A 22,511-nucleotide genomic window follows, 5' to 3' on the forward strand; every position below is an offset into this window, starting at 1 on the left:
AGTCAAAGGAAGCAGGCATTAGATTAAATGCTAGGGCAAGGGTGGACTGGTTTATCTTTCCTATCTATCTATCTATCTATCTATCTATTTATCTATCTATCGTGTGTGTGTGTATACACACATATATATATATATATATATAGTGTGTGTGTGTGTATTGTATACATTAAAAGATATAATTTCAAATAATTTTAAAAGTTTAAATAGGAACTTTGGATGCTACAAAAAAGCCACCACTCTCTGGCGTTATGCTTATGGGTCCACAAAAGTCTTGCTTGCATGAGGTAGAGCCTCCAGAAAGGTTAAACTGCCTCCCGGTGGATGGGCGTTTTCTGACTGGCCATGGCCTCCTTCCTTAGCAGCCGTTTTCTGAGTGTGCCCATCACGTACTGTCCAAAGGTCTGCCACCAGCCCCAGAACTTTGCCAAAAGCATAGCTGTGCAAGCCAAGCCCCACCACCACCACCAGCAACAAGACTGCAGCTGGTCTTACCCAAGTTAACATGAAATGTAATGGTGTTGAGACTGAATAAGGTGAGAATGAATGGGTGACTTGCACTGGCTTTTAGTGGAGTTTGAAAACAATGCAGGCATTTTACTCTGGACAGGTCCACTTTCCCCTCTGCCCCGTTGCACATGATTCCACATGCAGCCGTTGGCCCCAATACATTTGTGCTCTTACACTGGAAGGCTACGTGTGTCTTTAACAACTGAGATGTAGTATTCATCAAAGAACAAATATACCAAGAATTGCCAGGCTAATGTAGAGAATAAAGCTTGTGCCTACTCTGAGAGCCCTGGCATCTTAAACAGGCAAGGTTCCTTTTTAAATGAGAGAGGGGGACTAGCAAGGAATTCATTAAAAGCACCTAGATTCCCCACCCCACCCCCCAAAAAGGGGTTAGGTGCTTTCCAAAGATCCTGAGGGAGGGCAGTTTTCTCATTTTGTTATACTGCTTGGATAATTCTTTCCATAATTTGGAGTTGCACTTGGCTGGTATTTCAGACATCTGTTTGAGTTTCAGAGGGCCCAGGGGAGCCGTCTTGCTTAATTACTGCAGAAGCTTGGCAGAATTATCGAACTGGAAGGTGGGGCTTCTTAGCATTACAGTCTGGGGCAAGAGTTTTTTCGTTCACAGTCGAGACGGCACTGCTTGCACCCTGTTCAAGACTGCTTGACTTCTGCAACCTGTGAGTACCTTTCCCATACAGTTGGCATCTCATAACACTTGTAGGTGGTCTCTGAGATTTGTTTCTAGAATCACTTTATGCAATCTATGGTCCAAACGTAGAGCTTTCATGCACCCGTAGTGACTTAATAAGGAGATCAACATTTACCCTGCGATTGGTTCTATAATCATGATTTAGTAAATAAGCCACATTTGGGTTTGCCTAACATGTTTGTCAGTAAACCATGGTTTACAAACTACAGTAGTCGGGTTAGTTCATCATGCCAAGCCAAACCAAACAAGCCAGTTTGGGCTTAGAGTGATGTGAGAACCTGGCCATTGCCTCCAAGAGATTAAAATAGGCCTCTCTTGTACATGAGAAAGGCAAGCTGATAGCCAGGTTTTCAGATAGGAGCTTGCTGTCCCATCCTACCTAGAAACCTCAGGGTTGAGCCACACCTTTTGCATGCAGAGAACTGGCTTTCTTGTGGAGGCTGAGCAATTTTTTGTAGCCAGTTTTCCAAAACCCAGGATTCTGGTATTCCTGGATTTTGTTATTACTTTTAAATAATCCTGTTGCATCCTGGAGGGACTGGATGGGGAGGAACAGACTTAGACCGAATCCCTCTGAGATGTAGTAATTTTGGGCTGGTGGGCCAGATGATTCCAGGGAAATGCCATCTCTGACTCTGAATGGAGTTGTTCAGGGGTGGTTCACAATCGATCAGCAGGTAGCAGCTGCAGCCAGGAGGGCTTTTATATAGTTATATTTTGTGTGCCAATTTTGACCATTCCTGGATGGGAGGCTGTGCTATAGTCACTCATGTCTTAGACACCTCCTGCTTGGATTACCGTAACATGCTCTAAATGGGACTGCCCTTGGAAAACATTTGGAAGCCACAGATGGTGCAAAATGAAGTGGCCCAGGCAGTGATGGGTATATCCCAATATATTCAGGTGACTCTACAGCTTCGGGAGCTGAATTGGTTGCCAGTTGGGTTGTGGGTGTGATTTGAGGTACTGATTGTCACCTTTAAGGCTCTACCTGGCTCTGGACCAGGTTATCTGAGGGATCGCCTTCTTCTGTATTCATCTGCCTATTTGATCATCTCAAATAAGGTCGTTCCTCCACTTCTTTTCAGTCCAAGAATGCTATCTGATGGGACCTCAGAAGTGGGCATTTTCAATCATTGCTCCCATAGTCTTTTATTTCTTCCCCACAGAGATCAGATCTGCTTCTTCTCTTCTGGGTTTCAGGAGAGGAGTTAAGACTTGGTTATTCCATCACATGCAGGAGGAAGGCACAATAGAAAGCCTTTCACTCGTTTGTTATTGTTATTATATTAATAATAGAAGCATGGGACTTGTATTCAGCATTCATAGGTCTGAGGGTTTCGTTTGGTTCTGTAAAGGATTGGATGGGCAAGTGCAAAAAAGGACTTTTCTAATCACGTAAAAGAGTATTTCCTGGAAACTACTGGAATTCTCTCTTTTGAACAAGGATTAAATATACAAGACCAGGAGCATTGGCCTGGTACTTTCATGTGGCCATTCTGTTAATGGCAAAGTAATTTTAAAATCCTTAAAATCCTTAATGAGCACCCTATCATGGGAAAGCTTGAAGGGAAGTGTATCATCACATCATCCCTTTTTATAGTTGCTGTAAGGTGGTGACCTTGCTTTGCTTTGTGGCCATGAATTTCATAGTCTAACTATGTGCTGTGTGAAGATACAATTTCTTTGGTTTATTGAAAATCTCCTGTATTTTACTTCTTTGTATGATGACTCTGGGCATTAGCTGGTAATGGGTGTTCTTCTTTCCCTACATCATACATCATTTTATACATTTCCCATGATTTAGTTTCAGGCTAATGCTCAGCAATGGCAGCCAAAAACAAGCCAGTGATGCAGAACAGAAGCCCCAAGGTAAGTTGATCCAATATGGGAACCTTTTTTTAAAGGTAAACTAGATATCACTCCCAAAATGTCCTTTAAAGTGGCAAAAAATAATTAATACTTCCTTTATCATATCTTCATTGATGGGCTGGCTAAATGAGACACCATTCATACCATTTGTGAATGTCATTTTAAAGAAGTTAATCAACAGGTGCAGAGGACCTAATCTAGCTCTGCAACATACAGCAGATTTTAACCTTGGCTCCCATGAAAAGCTGGATTAGACACTATGCCTGTTATTTATTTTTTAAAAGCCACTCACATGATGTATAATTATTTCAGACTGCAATAGAGCGACCCACATCAGTGTTATAGTAAAGAGCTCGGATTGCAAATAATGCAAATGAGGAAAGATGATTTTTCTAGCCTAAATGTCACGATAGGTTTGTTCCATCAGTAAAACAATGCCATGGCACTACAAAGGCCCCAGAGCAAAATTTGCTGCTGCTGCTACCTGCCTGCTCCCCTGATATAGTCTGTTATTTCAAAAAGTTGTAAAATGTCACTTTTCACAAGCAATTCTGTGGCCTTAACTGCTTGACGATATCTTGGGTGTATATTGTTGCTGCTTCCATCGTGCCAAGTAAGTTTCCCCATTGCTTGAGTGCTGAAAAACTGCAAACTAAAAAAGATAATTCCAACACCTGAGCTATGTGGCTCAGCATCCATCCCTGTGTGGTTAGGGCTGGTGGGACTTAACATTCCACAACATTTGGTGGGCTGTACTTTCCCACTGCTTCCTTAGAACTGAGCCATTCGGTGTTCCAAAGCATTAGAATGTTTCTTTGCCTTATGCACGTTTTTGTAAAGAGCAGCTTGCAAGAAGAAAGGGTGACGATTCAGACTGGTATATGTATCTTCGCCTTACACTGTTTCTGGATGAAATTGTCCCACTAGTTGTTCTCTCAAGCCTGTTTGGTGTAGTGGTTAAAGGCAGCAGGCAGGAGACTGTGAGTCTAGTCCTGCCTTAGGCATGAAGCCATCTGGATGACTTTGGGAGAGTCTCTCTCTCTCTGCCTTAGGAAGAAGACAGTAGCAGGCCACTTCTGGAAATGTTGCCAGGAAAAGGGCATGGACTTGTCCATATGACCACCATAAGTCAAGACTGACCAGAAGGCGCATGCACACACGCACACACATAAGCTGTTCTTTATGCTTGACACAGGACACCCTGCAGTAATTTATTTTCAGACCATAAGTTGACCACCTCATCCCAGAAAAGGATGGATCTTTGGTGATTGCCAACTCTTTAAATAAACAAGGTTGGTTTCTTGGCTGACCAAAGATGTAGAGCACCCCTGGGAATTATCCTGATTTTAGCATGCTCAGATCTCCCTAGGAAAGGAGTCCCATGCATAGCTTGTTATACAGGCTTTGTATAGCAAAAGTGCCGGGTCTCGGATAACAGTGAACCAGAGAGAAAATAAATGATAGTTGCTATAATGTTCTCACTCTCCTCTCTGGGGATATTTTTTCTCCTGTGTTTATATCCACCACCTCTTTTCTTTCTTGAACAGGAAAGCAGCGTGTTACACAGAGTTTTTCAGTTACCAGTGGTGAATTCAGCCCTCACCAACCTCCAGAGGACATACGCCAGTGCCAAAGAGATTCACCCCTTGATGGCATCAGTGTGTGCCACCTATGAGCGAGCCCTCCAGAATGCCAGTTCCTTGGCTCTATGGAGTGTGAAGCCTGTGGTACAGAAACTGGAGCCTCGGCGTAAGTGTTGTATGAGGCAGCACAGTATATACAGCAGCAACAGCCAGATTTAATTCAAGATCAGTTTGGAACCGTGATAGGTGTAATGACTGCATTACTCAGCTTACCATTAAATTCGATTCATAACTGATTAGTTTAGAAATCTTTTTAACAGAGCGTAGCACACAGTACAGTGAAAAAGTTGCAAATAAAGGTTCCCGCATTTTCCCCAGTTTAAACAATCCAATGAGCTCAACCCACTCCCCTTCTTCGGCATGCAGCCCCCCTTTTTGTGCCAGTCAGTTCAGTTCCCTGCAGATGTCTCCAACGGCTCGGCCACTCAACCTTAGATGCCAGAGATAGTCCAAACAAGATGCTTTCACACTCCTGGCATGTCCCCCTTCCACTTCTGCTGACCCGCAAGTCCTAACACATGTTAACTCCATTCATGCATGCGAATTCAATCAGGTGTTCTGGGAACGTTTGATTGGGGAGCATGACAATAGGTAAGTGAGCCAATCCCCCATTTTAATTTCCCACAGTATCAGCTGCTTTAATCTCCAGAGTCATGTCATGAGTAAGGATGGCCAGCAGGGGGCTCCCATCCAGACTGTTAAGCGCATGCGTAGCACTGAGGAATTAGGTAGCCATTCAAAGAGACACAGATCGGGACTGCCTTAACCTTTGGGGTTTATATGGCTGGGTTTTTCCCACACTTCTTCAGTTTGTTAGGATTCCTGTTATGTACAAGCAATAAAACATTAGAGACCAGTTCCTTGTCTCAGCGTGTTTCCTGGCAGTTAGGACAAGTCTGCTATGAAAGGCAGGTGTAGTGCCAGAGCTGGGTACATTGCTAATACATATTCTGGATCTTCTGGGTGAGAAATAATTACAGCCCATTGTTCTGTGGCTTGATAAGTGAATGAATATTTGCTATTTTAGTTGACCACAATTCCTTTTGTACATTTGCTCCTTTGATTTCCCACCATGCCTTGAAGTATTGCTATGTAAGGGACGCTGTGGAAAACGGAATATAACATAGAATTCCATAAAGTTCTCTTCCTTCTCTGGACCATGCTGAACCTCTTCCAGACCATTCCAAGGTGGTTCAGGGATTTTCCAGAAGTCAGTCCCCAAACTGGTAGCATCGAAGTGTTCTGGGAGTGGTCCAGCCCTGTTTCATGCTATGGAATGCCATGTCCAGTATACCTCCAATGACTTCCAGCTTGGAGGCTTTACTTCAGATAACCATCAAACAACTTCTGGAAGGGCATAGTCTAGAGGAGGGATGAAACATATCAGAATTCTCCAGAATGCTCTATTCCCCAAACTGAGTTTTGCACATAATTACAATATACAATGAGGAACGCAATTTGTAACATGGTAGCATGCCTTGTAACAGTGGTTTAGTGTACCATCCAAACACAGCCTGTGAATCCTGGTGAAAGTTTTGTGAAGGTACGGGGGAATCATTTAGTCCAGTGGTTGACCTTCCCTTCTGCTCCAGCATTTCTTAACATTCTTGTCTTCTTTGGTTCAGTTGCAGCAGCCAATGTTTTGGCTTGTCAAGGTTTGGATCATTTGGAGAAGAGGATTCCTGTCCTCCAGAAACCAGTGGAGAAAGTAAGTTAAAACCATAAGGAAACTGTCTTGCTGTATTAGACCAGGATTGTATCCTGGCTGCACTTATTTCATCCTGGCCCCATGTTCCAAGTACAGCCCTTATCTCAAAAAGTTACGCATTTGTGACTTAAATGTTGGTGTCTGTCTAGAAGCTGCTGAACTCTCCATTAAGACTGTACTCCTAGCCTAGTGAACTTCTGCTCCTTATTACTTACTTTTCTACTGATTCTACCACATAGATCCACTGTCTTGCTTGAAAACCTAAAATGGGTCATAAAGATCTTTCTCCATTGTCTTCTCCTCCTCCTCAGGCTACCTCTGATTTGAAGGACACCATTCTAGCTCACCTTCACTGTGCTATATGTTCTGTCATGGACATCTTGGATAAAGTCTTAGGACTGGCTGCCGAAAATGATGAGCAGTCCGACAACAGTGTGAAGATCAAGACAGAGAATGTGAAGAGTAGTCAAGTGAACCAGGTGGCTAAAGCTTCTGCAGTCAGCAAGCTGGAGAATGTGGTGGATTGGAAAATGGAGCCCAGTTCAGGTTAATACTATGCCTGGTTGATCTGTGGGTAAACAGTCTCAGGTCTTGGGGATGCAGAACTTCAGATCTTTGTATTGTTGTATGCAACCCAGTTTTCTGATCAACAAGGCATTTCAGGGGTCTAGTACTTACCCTTTGAGATCATTGGAGATTTACTGGCATTGTTAATCTTGTTGATTTCTAAAGATTCAACTTGAACATAGGTGAGCCTCCATAAATATCCCAAAGTTGTTTGTGCCATCTCCTAGTGCTAAGGAGCTTGCCAGCACAGGTCATCCGCCCAATTTCCTGTCCTGATAGACAATTTCAAAATCTTCTGGCTTCTTATTCTTTGTCTTTAAACTGGGCAGCCTTCAAGTAAATAATAAATAATGCTTTCAAATAGAGGACTGTCCCATATAAAATAGGACATATGGGCATCTTAGCTGTTCCTGACACAAGAGAGCAACTCTCCATGTGGTATTGTCATCAGAGCATGTTTATCTGCCTATCTCTGAGTGAAGGGAGCGTGTTGCTAACCTTATCCCTTTGCAGAGCTCCAGGCTATAACTGCAATGAGAAGGGGATATAGAGAATAGATCTCAGTAATATAGACTTCTTTTTTTTTATAAAACTGTTTTATCTACAATGTAACTCATTTAAAAGGGCATTTTAGTGTTTGAATGATATTTCTGCATTATCCACACTTATGGTATATCACACACATTTTTATACTAGTTTATGTCTCCAAAGGAATCCTGGGAATTATACTTGGATAACACTGCTGAGAACTTGGGTTAGAGGTCTCTCAACACGTCCCCTTCCAAATTAATTAAATAGTTTGTCTATAATGTAATATAAAATGTACAATGGATGAACAGTTGGTGAAGAGGATGGAACTTCCTGAGATAAAGAAGCTAAATTGACTTCTTTGATCAGAGAAAAGACAATATCTATGTTTATTGCTAACTGGAAACCCCTTATGAAATTTTTGTGTAAAACAGAAAAAAATGAACTTAAGATTTATGGTTTTGATGATTAGACAGGATAAATTATACAAAGAAGAGAGTTACATTGTAACCATAGAGTAAGAGGTAAATTTATAATTGCACTTATAACTGCTATAAAGAAGATTGGAAGCTATCTCTTCGTATCTTTTTTCTTTCTTTTGTATTTTTCTTTTACTTTTCCCCCCCTTTTTGCACTTTTAACTTTCTCTGATTTCTTTCTTCGTCTTTTCTTTGTCTTACTTTATCTTAGTTTGTATTCATTTTTATCTTCCTTTTTAAACATCTTTAATAAAATTATATTAAAAATATACTGTAAATTAGGCAGTTTTGCATCTCTGCTGCAGTCTGACCTAGAAAGAGACACAAGTTAGACGGAGAATGTAATCTGTCATTATTTGGGCTTGGATGTTTTGGTTCCATTCAAAATATTATATTCTATTAAAGAGAGAGAGGGTGTTTTTTTTAAAAACAACAACAACAACAGATGTTGTTTGGCAGTCAAAGCTCTTCCTTTTATGAGATGCTCATCTTCGTATTTTCATAAACTCATTTTGTTTATCAGAAGTTAAAGCTGGTATGTTCTGGTTTCAGAAGTTGAATGTTGTAGTCAAGATTCTCTTGTAAGGTTTTTTGGGGTTTGGCCCACAAACTCAGGTTATATGGATGCAGTTTCTTAGGATCCAGAACCCCTATTTCCACAAGGTGGTGCTAGAGGCATTCCTACCTCCATTTCTTTGAGGTTGTCAAAGAACTTGCTGATCTTCAGCCGCCATTCTTTTTTAACACCAAACACAAAATCACACCATTTGCAACAACAACAACATTTTAAAAAGCCAAGGTAAAAGAATTATGGACAGAGCTTTGTTTCTTTGTGCAAGTGGAAAGCTGATATTGCTCTATAACCATAAGCCTGGAATGGCATTGACAGACAACACCCAAACGTCTGAGAGGTCAGCACTGAATATGCTGCTTGGAAGAGGACTGAATTTTAAAGAGGTGACATTAAATTTATATTAACTGAGCTACCAAAATATCTGCTTGTCCCCAATCACCCCTCATCAGGCCTGCTCGTAGACAGAGATGCCATGATGTGTGGAATCATTCTAACTTCTTAATCCTTCGGAGAAGACAGGTCTGGCTCATTAATTACACTTTTTTCCCCATTTCCTGCCTATAGCCTACAAGTCTCCAGGGGGATGTGTATCAAAAAAGGTACCTTCTACCAGCACCTTTGGAAGCATTAGATCCTTAGCTGCTGCTGTTTCCCAGCTTGCTTTCAGACAGTCATCCCAAGCCATCCAGTTTACAAAGGACAAAGGAGTGAAACTGGCTATGTGGATTTCATATTTGGTAAGTGCCATAGCATTAGGTTTTATGTATGTATGTATGTATTTATGTATTTATGTATGTATGTATTTATGTATTTATTATTCACATTTCTATTACCGCCCATCTCCCCCCAAAAGGTTGACAAAGTTGCATATGTTGCTGGACCAAGAGGTACCTTACAGTAAAGTAAACAACTGTTTTGTTCAATTACACTATTTTTTTAAAGAACAGAGAACTCTCTCCTGATCTTTCTCCAAGATCTGTTGCTTTTACACAGGGACAGAATATAGAGTCTGGAGCTTGTCTCTGTTATGTCAATAGTTTGGAGCATGGAATGAGAATTTCTCAGGGCTTCTCTCTCCACTTCAGGTGGTTTGCTGTGCAAATTGCATTTCTCTAGAAGGCTAAACCAGGATTTTAGTGATGTTTGGATCATTTTAGCAGATGAGCAACATAATCCTTGTTCAGCTATTTCCTAGATTCTCTGCATTCCATTTCCTGAGCCACCATCTAGTTTTGAGCAGACAAAATAAGTCTGGATTCTGGGTTCAGATATAATGGCAAGTCCTGGTTAAAAAGCTACTGTTTGTAAACCAGTAATAGATCATGCTTTCAAACTCTGCCCTTCCACCCCCTTTATGGGTTTTTTTTTTTCTGCAGAAAGAGGTTTGGCATTTGGCTTGGTTCATTTTTTAAGGAAACTCATAGCTGAGAAACTCTAACCTAACTGCCTCCTGTTTTAAGAGGCAGGACTGGAGTCTGATCTCTAATAAAGATCCTTTCTCCATCTCTGGGAGATTAATTTGGAGGTGAAGGTGAAAAGGCTGCTTTACAGTGTTTTTAACTGGCTCTACAGTGATTCATGGATGTGATTAACACCTTTCCCAAACTCCGTTGGGACTACTGGTTTTAAACAGGAAGATAAATGTGTAAACGCACACACTCATAAGAGGGAGAGAGGGGAAAGGATTCTGTCCTAATGAACCAGAAGGTTTGTCCACAGGAACATGAAGTCTTAGAGTTATTTCTTTGCTTTCTTCCACATCCTCCTGCTCTGTGTCCATCTCCAGGCAATGGATCATGTCTCCAGCGCACAGAAGGAAGGTAGTCATGGGTGTTCCCTGCGCTGTGAGAACTCTACTTTCCTATAACTGCTCAGCCTGAAAAGTAAAAACCTGCCCTGCCTTATTCTTCCCCTCTTTTGAACTGGTTGGATTTCCCCTATTAAGAAGAAGATCGAAGCAGTTGATTACTACTCACTCCTTTGCTCTTAGTAGAGGAATGGACTCCCAACTACAGAGGAGGGGGCTGTATTTTTTTTCCTCTGTTAATATATTAGTTTTCTCAGCTTTAGGGGTAGGAAAAGGGATGTGTGTCCGTGGGGCCTCAAGATTGTGCATTTATGTTACAATTGCTTTGAGTTTTGGCCCTGCTCACTTTGGCCCTAACTTGAGGTCAAAACAGTGTCCACAATCTGGTCTGCCCTGACTCACAGTAGCTCTAAGTCAAAAGGGGACAGCCTATTTTATTCCCCAGTGAGAGCTGCACAGCCTTTGAGTAGCATGCCAGGGGCAGCATGCCAAGAAGTGGGTGGGAGCAAACCAGAAAACAAGGGATAGAAGAAGCAGGGGCACCGACACTGATTTAATTGCAGTTGAACATTTATTTATTTATCATTTATTTATTTATCCTATTTGTTCACTGGCCATCTCGTGTAATGACAACTCTGATTGCTCATGACTTCTGCTTGCTCACTTTCCCCTTGAATTTATCCAATTTAGGTGCTGCCCAATTCCAAGGTACTCTGGGTGGTTCACGATGTAACATCAGTAAACTACAATATGAGTAATCAGAAACAAAATAAATAAAGAACATGAAAAATAAGAACAAAAATAAATGAAAAATGAACAAGATGACAGTCCAGCAACAATGCACACATCCCCCCCATCCACCCTAGCCCAAGGCCTGGGAGAACAGTCAGGTCTTTAAGGCCTTCCAGAATGTCTGTCTGTCTGTCTGTCTCCCTCCCTCCCTCCCTCCCTAGTCACAACAACAATTTTTAGAAAAAGAACCCGAGCAGTTTCTTCCCATGTGCTTGGGGGAGAGGCATGCTGTGTACCTCTTGCTTTGCATTTTCAGGAGCACAGCTGTCAGGAACTAAACCTGGGGCCTTTGGCAGGTATTCTGCCCCTAAGCTGCAGACCTTCTCCAACATGGCCAGATAGTCACTTCCCAATCACTCCTTATTTGTTGAATGAGTAAGATCATTCTCTGGACCAGGAACAGAACACAGAGATCCTCCCTCCCTCCCTCCCCCAGGCAGACCGCAACAAAGACTCTACAGGTCAACTCTGACGTTCTAGGCTCAGTAAGCAGTTGGCTTATCAAAAGGAGAGAAGAGGTCAGAGAGAAAAAAGTCATCTTCAAATCAAATTTGACTCCTAGAGTCCAATCAGTTTTCCTGGTATGATACAGAAGTGGTTTGCTGTTGCCTTCTTCTGGGATGTTTTTTCAATTCCCCATTCTAGCCCAGAGATTTCTGGGTGATCTGTCATCCAAGTACTAATCAAATCCATCCTTGCTCAACCTTTTGAACTCATGCTCCAGCTTGGTGCTCCTAACTACTGTAGCTGGAGGTGGCAAAGAAAAAGAACAGCCAAACAATGAAAGAACTGAATTTTGTATGTTTCTTGAATCTGACCCATTGATGCCAAAAACAGAGAGATTTTGAGACTAAAAGGATGTCTTTAATCAATATAATTAATTGTAGGATGTGACCATCAATTGGGCTGACTTGAAAAAGGGACACTATATTCAAGGAGAACAGCTTGCATGGCTGAATGCCATCTCCTGAGTCATAGGCATTGTGTCCTCAGTGTCAGTGACTAAAAGGCAATAGTGGAAGAGAAGTGCTGTTCCAGTTCTAGCTTGGGAACTTCCTGGGTGCATCTGCTCAGCCATTTCTGGCATGGAATGCGGAACAAGATGGACCCGTATTCTAATCCAGCATGCCAAGAAGAAGAGCTTTCCTATATTCTGAAGTGGGAGGGGGCAATGTCTCAATGGGAAGCACATGTTTGATTTTGGTTCCCAGCATCTTCTCTATGAAACCTTGGAGGTAAGGAAGAACTTTCTGACAGTAAGAGCTGTACAAGAGTGGAACAGGCTACCCATGGAGACTGTAGGTTCTTCATCTCTAGAGGTTTTTAAGAAGAGGCCAGATAGCCACCTCTCCAAGCTGATTTAATTGGTTTTCTTGCAACTGGCAGAGGGTTGGACTAGATCCGTGTGATTCCTTCCAATTCTACAGTTCTATGATTCTGTGATGGATCATCTCCAGCAGTCAGGGTAGACATGTGAACCAGGGATCTGAGTTAGCATATGGAGACTTCTGAAGCAAAATTCTTGAGTTTTCCAAAAGTATGAAGGGCAGTTGCAGTTCATGGAGGCTAACAGTAAGAGCTCATATTCAGAGGCAGCACACCCTGGAATACCAATTGGTAGCAATGTAGGCCCTGCTTAGCAGCATCTTCATCTTTTGGTGGGAAAAAAAGGATGGTGAACAATGTGCTACATTCTAAATCTTGTTGGACAGTATTTAAGGTGAGTTGGAGATAACCAGACAGATCTTGTTCTTACATCCTTTTCTTTTTTCTCTCTCTCTTTCCCTTGTTCTTGCAACATTCTTTTTCCATCTCCCTTGTTCTAACATTCTTTCACTCCTGTAGTTTTCCCTTCTCGTTCTGATAGCCTTTCTTTTACTTTTGTATTCTGCCACTTCTTTCTTCCTCTCTGGTTCTGACAATTTCTTCTCTTTTTCCCCACATCATCTCCAACTAATTGGCTGCTAGAGGAGGAATGCGTTACTCTTGCCTGAAGTTTGAGTCATAACTTTCGAAGTTTCAGGCAGGAGCGTTTCCAATCCTACCTCGGGCTGCTGAGAACTAAATCTAGCAACTCATGCCCACATAACAGCTCTGAGCTGTTTCTAATCTCTAATGGTCTAGTCGAAAGCGACTTTCACCCTGGAGAAGTAACAGTAGCCCTTTAGTGTCCCACCTGATGAAAAATACATGCAATTAATTGTTACCCATTGCCCTTCAGGATCTTAGGGTATAGCAGAAAAGCAAGTTTAGCTGTTGAGGATATCAGCTTGAGCAGATGGTTGAAAAGCAGCTATTTTTTTACTGAGTTTGGCATTCAGTGGCTGAGTTCACACCACCTGCTAAATCTTCATTGAAGATGAACAAAATACAATTTCTGTGTTATGCTTGAGAGGCTTAAACAGAGAAGTCTTACGAAGGCTCAGCATGATGATCTGGCTCACTATATGAGTTGGGTTCCATAACATACACAGTTTTAGTCTAGTCTAGTATGTTGAGCAAAGCCAGCCATTATTTTTCTTTTTTTCCCCAAAGGAAGCACTCAGGGGAAGTCAAGACAAGCAAAAGTACACAGGCCATTCATTCTTTGAACTCCCTAACAACCAAGAATAGAAAACAATGCTCCCAAAGGACTATGATAACAAAAAGCAAGGGATCTTGAATTGTATCAAAGGCCCGGAAATGCCACTGTTATTGACAGTATGACCTCAGGTTCGGTGGAAAACGTAGATTTCGGGAATTAAACAAAAAAGTCTAAATCATCAGGGTTCTGATTGTACAAGTTTAGTAAACAAAGTAACATCATTAAGTCGGCAATACAAAATGTATGTTTTGTACAAGATTGGATAATTGGCAGGTAGAGAGAATAGAAGCTGTACGGTACAGTTAGTGTCACTTAAATGTGATAATGTAAATGTTACAATCAAAACAATTGCAGGTAGCATCTGAGGCTGGCGCAAAAGTGGGCATCTTGTATGAGTCTTTGGCAAGCATCACAGGCAGCCTGCTGAGAACAGTCTTCCATTATGTACCTGTAAGTTGGATCTTCCCACAGTAGGGAAGATGTACAAGCAGCATAACCAGGGTGCGTGGGATAGCTGTTTAGATCTTCATGCTTTCTTCTCTTCACCAACTAGCCTGGTTATATATATATCCATGTACCACTGTTGGTAACCAGAAGTTCCCTTCATATGCAAATAGGACCGTATAAGCTTAGGTTCTGCTGTTTTATCAGGAGATGAATTAATGCTTTTTAGCAATCTGTTTTGTATGTTTTCAGAAGCTATCCTTCCCTGCAAAAGAAGCTTCTGTTTTTTGGCCTGATTCTCAGGGTGCCTGAGAATATATTTCAAATTTATCTTGGTTGTGTTTTTGAGCTGCTTTTCTTGTTGGAGGTGACAGAGGACGCAACCACTTGCTGCAGTGGTTGTGTCTATGAAAACCATTCTGCAACTTACTAGGCTGTCCACGTTTCTCATTCAGAAAAGAAACCTTCCTAAGGTCTTTGCTTGGGATTGTATGGAAGAGTAGGAAACCAGGTGTCCTGCAGAATGGACAGGACATTCCCACAACACTCATTGGACACCCTGTTGATAAATTAGTGTAAGAACATCAAACTCCATCTAGAAGAACTTCTCTGAAATTCTCTTCCCTTTGGAACTAAAATTCTAAAGCAAATTCCTTTCAACAAATGGAGTTATAATTAATAGAAAACATGAAAGATAATTTATCTGCACAGCATAGGGTCATACAACTATAGACATGGAAGGGACCACCAAGGATCGTTTAGTCCAACCCTCTGCAGTGCACAGAAAAAACAGTTAAACCATCCATGACATGTGGGTGTCCAGCCTTTTCTTAAAAAACTATGGAGATGTAGAACCCATAGGTAGACAATTCTGTTGCTGTACACATCATCAGGAAGTTTTTCTTGTTACTGAAATGAAATCTAGGTAGCTGCTCTGATAGAAATATTGCAGATACATGGGTAGAGCTCACGAAATGGCACTTGGGCACATCCCTATAGACTTCAGATGGGATGGCGGGGAGAATGCTAGATTCGTCCACCCACATTCATCCTCTTTCTGATGCATGCACGGACCCTTTTGAAAAGTCTTCGGTTCATCTGTGAGCCACAATGTGCAGTTTATGGCTTTTATGGAGAACTCTCAAATCTCTTTGGGTTGATGATGTCATCATTGTGTCTCCACTGCCAGATTGAGGAAAGAATGTAACATAATCCTTTAAGCCCAAGGGGTACAATCTTAGCTGTGATCCCCAGAGTTCTCCAAATTGTTAGCCAATTGTAAATATTGATATGGTAGAAGGAAGACACTATTAAACACATGACAGGAGAGTAATGGCATATTTGCATTTTAATTGAAGTTTAGAAGTAAATTTTAGTTTTTTTTTCTTCCTTCTCCCCTCCCACCCCCCACAACTGTTTCTTGCCCTGGGGCCTGAGATTGTGCATATAAAGGTCAAGAGCATCCTGGATCCAAAAAAAGTTGCACAAACATGCAGGTTTAAACTCTTCTGGGATTTCTACAAAAAAGACATTTTCCCACAGACGGGTTCACAGCTATTTTCTTTTCTTTCTAGATCTACATTTAGATTAGATCTAGCTCTAATATTTTGAGATTAATCTAATATTTTCCGATTAATGTATTGTCTTTCTGGGTTTTCATTCTTTTGTGAAGGTGAGGAGACCAAAAGATCATTTCTAGAGCTTGGCTGAAAATTCTTGGGGCTGGTTGAGCCTGTTAACAGATTTACCTCTTCTCTCTTTCTCCCACCTTCCATTCACCAGTTGCCCTTCCCAAAGGTTGTGGTAAAAGAAGAGGAAGCAACAGCGATGGTCGTGGTTCCTCCAGAGCCTTGCCAAGAAGGGGAGGGGGTCCAGCCTGTTACCCCTGACAGCAGGAAGCACAGCGGGGCTTCGCAGCTGCAAGAGAGGCGGTCTAGTCGGGGTCACTATCCTCTTCCCTTCCTCAACCTTGATGAGCCCCTCACCCCGCATCAAAGCCCAGCCTTTGAAGCTGAATATAGCGTGGCCCGGAAATCTGCCTTCTCCCCTTACAAGGAGGGGTCCAGCAGCAGGAGATGGAGCGAAGGGCTGTTCCGTCCCAGCCTGGACGCCACCTACGCAAGGGCACACTACACAGGACTCTACAGCACTGCTCTCAAGAAAGACTAAGCTAGTGAGTGGGTTTGCTCACAATGCTAAGCTATGATTTGTTCAGTATGGTTTACTATATAAACCATTGTTAGATGACTTCACACAACATGCTAAACTACAGTTCAACAATTCCAATGGTGGAGATCTTATATCACACTAAGCTAGGGCTTGCAAAATCGCACAATTGATACAGCCATGAATCATGGTTTGACAAACTGCTGGGGCTGGATTCACACAGTTCACAGAACCACATTCTGGCTTTAGGCTGTGTGAAAGAAGCAACTGACAACCCAAACCTTCTGCTTAATTTACTGCTCATGTTAACTTAGTTCAAATCTCTTCATGCCCCAGCAATGACATCTGCTCTTGTAATGCCAGCTTATTCATACTGCATTTAAAAATTCTCCAATAAAATAACCACACTTTTACTGGCTTTGTGAGGACAATTTCATGCTACTTAGCCAATTATACTAAGGTACATTTAGGACTGTCTCAACCTTAGCCTAGGCATTTCCCAATCAGTACATAAATACACAAGCATCCCATAACTCTCAAGGACTGAACAAAACTATGGATATTCTATCAGAGTAAACCCTGGAGAACTGGAATAAGAAACAGTAAAAAAACTCTCTTTTTTGGCTAGCCAAAGTGATGGCTAAGAGCACATGGGAGGGGAGATTGAATAAAGCCAGGAAGACAAATAATCTTCCTGCCCCAGGTCTTCTAGAACAGTAGTGAAGGGGAGAGGACCGGCCTATGTAATGGCATTAGATTAAACTTTGGGGCTGAAAGGTTAACCACATGAAATCATGTTTGTCTTTGGCTGAAAACATAATTTGCCTGCTCCCTCGTGGGGGACCTGGATCACAATCTATCTCCAAATGTTGCTGTGCCTAAAGTGATTTAAAATCCCTGGGCAGAGGTCTCTTCGGGCATGTTTACAGTGTTGTAATGCAGCAAATCACTTGTTGTATACACCATGCCCCATTTGATTTAAACCAGGACCCCATAGACAATAGCTGGAAAGGACAGTTTATCCAGAGAGAGCAAGGAAGTTAGGAAAACAGCCACGCCAGCAGCTACTGACAAAAGGGAGCAATGTGAAATAGGGGATGTTCCTACCTCAAAAGGCAAACTCGGCTACTTGTCTCCAGGGTTTTTTCAGAAACCAGTGTTGGCTGGAACTCAGTGTGGGAAGGGGTGTGCAACTTTTTCTCATCCTAACGTATATATCCCTCATGATTTTCCCTGAGGTTACGTGACTTCATGAAAAGTGCAGGAGAAAATGTTAAGCCAAAGGTATGAAATGATTAAAACAAATACAGGTTATTTCCGTTCTATTTATTGGCCCTCTCCAGACTTTTCTTGCATGCTGACCTTGTCCCCACCACACCATATACTGCCTTTTAGTCTCTAGCCTTTTCTCAGGATCTCACCAACTCCATCCAATCTAGTCGTCTTCCTCTCAGCTCATCCATTCTTCATATATTTGTTTTGCAATTCAACCATCGTCCAAAACTCCTCTGTACTTCTTAGCTAGTAGTTGCTCACCCTATCCCTTCTTGTCGCCCCACACACTTTCCTTAAGCACCCCATTCTCATTACTGTTTTTCCTGATATACACAGCAACTCCCATATGCCAGAAACAAGCTCATGTACACAGCTATGTTCACTTCTTTTGACAAAATGTTACCACAAACCACACATTACTCCCATCCAGTTCTACCAGTATTTGCACAATATTTCTCTAACCATTTTTCAACTGTAGAAAACATTCTAGCCGAATACACACATTCTTCTACTTGCTATTCATTAGTTTTCACCACTTATGCATAACTTGCAATCATTTACTATAAAACACAAATACCTTAGACTTTCATGGAGTAATGCTCAGACCCATGCTCCTTATTGTATCATGCAGTGTATTGACTGCAAAACATACATGTTCTCAGTCAATAATGTGGCATCAGCTTCATACGGTATGCGTACATTCACATCCCCAAGTAACATACTGGTAACTTCACAAGCATTCTTTATGCATTTATTCATAAAAACATTAACCAACCAAGGGGACATCACACCCCCGTGTTTTACACCTGTTTAGGGTTGTACCTTTTACTAAGTAGTTATCCCCTGACATTATTCAAACACACACTGTTCTTATCACGTTCAACAACACACTTTTAACTCCATAGTCTAATCTGGAGGCTCAGCTATCTTACCATGTACTCCATATATTCTATAAGTATTCCTTTTTTCTCCCCTTCCTGCTAAGAATAAAATATGAGGCTAAAAATGCCAAGCTAAGAGATGTGTACATGTTGTTTTTATTCTTTTTTTTTTTTTTTTTGCAAAATACAGTGCCACCACATAACACATTTATTTACATACTTGGTAATTACATTAAGATGCTGTGAAAGCATCACAAGGTATGGAATAAGAAATATTGGGTCTCAAAGATTCAAGTTGAGTATACTGCATACAAAAATCAGAAAGGCGGCTTTGCTTTGAGGAACGTTTGTGGTAGAGCTCAGTACCCAGGACTCCTTTTTAAATTTTAAAGTCTTAAAATTAACTTTAAAATGTACAAGTAAAACAGGCACCAGAAAATTGTTTTTTGTTAAGTGCTGTTAAAAGACATTCTGATGGTAACTGGGTCCATACAGCTTGCCACACCTTTTGAGTTTATTCAACCAACTATGGCTTATCATAGAAGTAATTAAGATGTTGAAGGTCCTGGAAACCAAGCCCTCTGAGGAATGCTCAACAGATCTAAGTATGTTTAGGCTACAGAAGAGATGACTAAAGGGAGAAATAACAGCAGCCTTCAAGGAGTGGACTTACTCTGTTGCCCTCTTGCCCAAGAGAGCAAGACCAGACCCAGTGGGTTAAAATAACAAGGAAGGAGGTTCAAGATAGACATCAGGAGGGGCTTCCTGACTATACTGTATGAGCTGTGGGCCAGTGATATAGGCTGCTACATAAGTTCTCCTTCAAGCAGAGGCTGCATGGCCATCTATCAGAGATGCTCTAGTGGTCTGCGCCAAACGGGACTGGAGCAGATGAGCACTTCCAGGTCTATGATTCTATAAATTATGAATCCAGCCTGATAACGTTTATCCAGACAGTATATCTGGTTCTCATTGGACTGTTTTTAAGTTCATTCTTCCCGCCCCCACCCCCGAAGGGTGTGTGTATGCATGCACATATGTCTATAAAGATGTGTGGTACTTCTAAACATGTTAAGGTATTCTTAATTTGTGAATCTTGTGCCTGGTGTTGATTTACTTTTTTTTTTCCTTGCAATGATGCTTGCCTTTGAATATTGGAAATAAGTTTGGCCTGAATGATGATAGTGGTAGAAATGTCTATTGATCCATTTCTCTGCATCATTATTTCATTATATTTATTATACTTCCTCTCTGAAATTCAATGCAGCAATCATCAGTCTCCCACCTTCCATGCTGTACTCATAATAATCCTGTGAAAAAGGACTGGTTGAAATATTTGTCAAAATGCAACACTTTTATCTTTCAAAATTCAAAACTGCAACCCTGTTCGCTGGGAAAGTGCCAGAACCATCTGCAGTATTTTTTCATCCCAAAGCCCTGACTGGATTCACACATCACCATTTATGACCGGGTGTTGGCTTGTTATTGGCTTACCAGATTGTGTCAAAACAGCCATTAAAGTTTCTAGAACAAGACTTCCATCATATACCACAACCCTAGCCAATTGTGGCTGGGGCAGTAAGCCACTGCTTAATGAACCACAGTTTAGGGTGATAAATGAACTCACCTATCCTCTACTGATCTGGGCTCCAAAATTCCTTTTTAAAGGAATCCCATGGATTTCCCACCCTAATTAACCTGCATACTTTGTAGTCACTGATCAACTAAGCTGGAATGCTCCAAGTGTATGCAGAGTGCCCTTATCACCCCAGTGAGTCTGCCAAACTCAAGTAAGGCATCTGGGGTGAGCAGGCAGGAGAGTGACTCACCAATCAATTTCCTCTTTCTTGGGATATCAATTTTTCTGATTTTTTTCCCCTCTACTTTTCCACTTTTCATCAGTTGTAGAGGCCTGGGGGTTGTTTTCCAGCAGGAGACAAGAACTGTAGCTCTTATCCTATTTATTCTTATTTAAGAACTGACACACCCACACAAAGGCCTGGAAGGAAGCCACATCTTTAACTGCACAGGCGTGTGTGCTGTGTCTCACTTAGCAGGAGCCCCTGTGTGCTGTCAGTGAGGAAGGAAGGAGGGAAAGACGCTTGAGAACATCCAGTTCTAAGCATCTAACTTGCAGTGCTGCTGGTTGGCAATAACTGAGTCAATGAAAGCAAACAAGACAGAACCCGAGGTTGAAGGAGAATTTGGCAGAGATTTTGCTCATATCTCAGCAGGGAGATGCAACTGATACGGCTCTTCCAAGTTGATGACAAACAGAGAAGGGAGTTGGGAGAGCTGGACAAACCCCAAAATGGATGAGGCCACCCAGTTTCTCTCTCTCTCTGCCTGCCTGCCTGCCTGCCTTCCTTCCTTCCCCTTTCACACAGATGTTTACTGGGGAAGAGCCAGGTTGCCTTTGATTAGGATGGAGAGGCTACAAAGACAGCCAACAACCTATCCATGTTCAAATTCTACTGGATTTAAGAGATGGAGCAAGGAAGAATGATTATTTTCATGCACAAATGCTTGGATTAAATCCTTGCAGGTACAATATTAGCATAAAGTGATCATGTAGTTCCTAGCTCTAACTATGTTGATATTTGTGAAATGGTCATTTGACTAATCAATAAAGTTATTCATGATATTTGTGGGGTCCTTGGTGCTCTCTGAGCTTGGTTGTTTGCTTGCATTACCCGACTGAGTAACATCATCAGTACTAGTGAGTGTGGAGTTTGCTCCCTGTTTATATACAGTAGCTTGCCCTGCCCATATTGGTAGGGTGTGGTTTTCTTCTTGGTAGTTCCTTGATTAGGGTATTGTTTTCTGCTTGATTATTTGTCTGGTTTTAATCCCTGCTTATCTGGGTGTAGGCTGCTGGAGAGGATGTGTTCTGGTCTTTTTGTTTCCTTCTTAGCTTTTTTTTAGCACTGTTGATGTTACGTAGTCAGGTAACGAAATGTCTGCAAGCAAACAACCAAGCTCAGAGAGCACCAAGGACTCCACAGTTCAACCCTGAGCTACATGTATTCTCTTCTATATTGATATTTATCCTAGACTCCTGTGCTCAGAGCAGCTGAGTCTAAGATGCAATTTTAGTTTTCCAATTGGTTTCCAGCAGACTGTTGCTAAGAGGCATGGTAGCTATTAAAATGGCAGCTAACCTCTACCTTCCTAGGCAGCACAGCAGCACTAATAACTGGATCGGTCAGCCTTCCAAAGTCCACAAGCACCAGGAATGGAGAAGGTGCCCACTAAAGCCTGGTGCCAGTCTGCAGTCCTTGGCATTTCTAGTTACGGGCTCTCCAGTAGCAGAGGTAGGGAATAGGGGATCACCTGGAGAACTGCTGCCAATTAAAAAGGATCAGACTAAATCATGGACCTTCTAAATGCAATGCAGAAGTTCTATCTATCTAGGTCCTGTTGTTTTTGTTTTTTGCAGGAGACTATTATAACTATCCCTCTGGAAATCACATTAGTTTCTATGGACTTAAGCTGCATTCCCATCCAGCTAACAAAACTATTATGGGTGGGGATCATCCACTGTATTAAACCATATATAATTGGTTTTGGCATACAGTGTAGCATGAACCCAGGCACTCTGGTTTGTGAACCAGCTTTTTCGGGGGAAGCAATCCCCCTCATCCAGAGCTAAGAGTGGTAGTGTCCCAGAGTTGATTGTAGTCTGAATGGACAACCACTTCATCTTCTTAGTGCTGGGTCTCACTTCGTTTTTCCCCATCCAGACTTATAGCTTCCAGGCACCCAGACAGGCCTTTCACCACATCTCCTGGACAGGCCAGGGTAAAATTCTGTAATAGGGTGTCATCATATGATCTACCCCTATAGCTTCAGACCAGCGTTTAATATTAAACTGTTGTTTATCTTGTAAACTATGGTTAGATAAACTCTGGTTTAGCCCAGTTTATCTATATATAGGACAGAGTGATGATGGGCTCTCTGCAAATGTCA

General features: G+C 41.8%; 1 protein-coding gene across 1 annotated transcript; it reads left to right on the forward strand.

The window, feature by feature from the left end:
• Positions 1-383: 383 nt before the first annotated feature.
• On the forward strand, positions 384-16,799 carry PLIN1 (perilipin 1). The gene is made up of 7 exons (XM_063314368.1): positions 384-1,190; positions 3,030-3,094; positions 4,642-4,843; positions 6,363-6,445; positions 6,757-6,991; positions 9,158-9,330; positions 15,931-16,799. Exons 2-7 carry the CDS (start codon positions 3,050-3,052, stop codon positions 16,387-16,389), a joined length of 1,197 nt encoding a protein of 398 aa, XP_063170438.1. The 5' UTR covers positions 384-1,190; positions 3,030-3,049; the 3' UTR covers positions 16,390-16,799.
• Positions 16,800-22,511: the final 5,712 nt, after the last annotated feature.

The sequence above is a fragment of the Candoia aspera genome, chromosome 13, assembly GCF_035149785.1.
Source record: "Candoia aspera isolate rCanAsp1 chromosome 13, rCanAsp1.hap2, whole genome shotgun sequence".
In the NCBI taxonomy this organism is placed as follows: Eukaryota; Metazoa; Chordata; class Lepidosauria; order Squamata; family Boidae; genus Candoia; species Candoia aspera.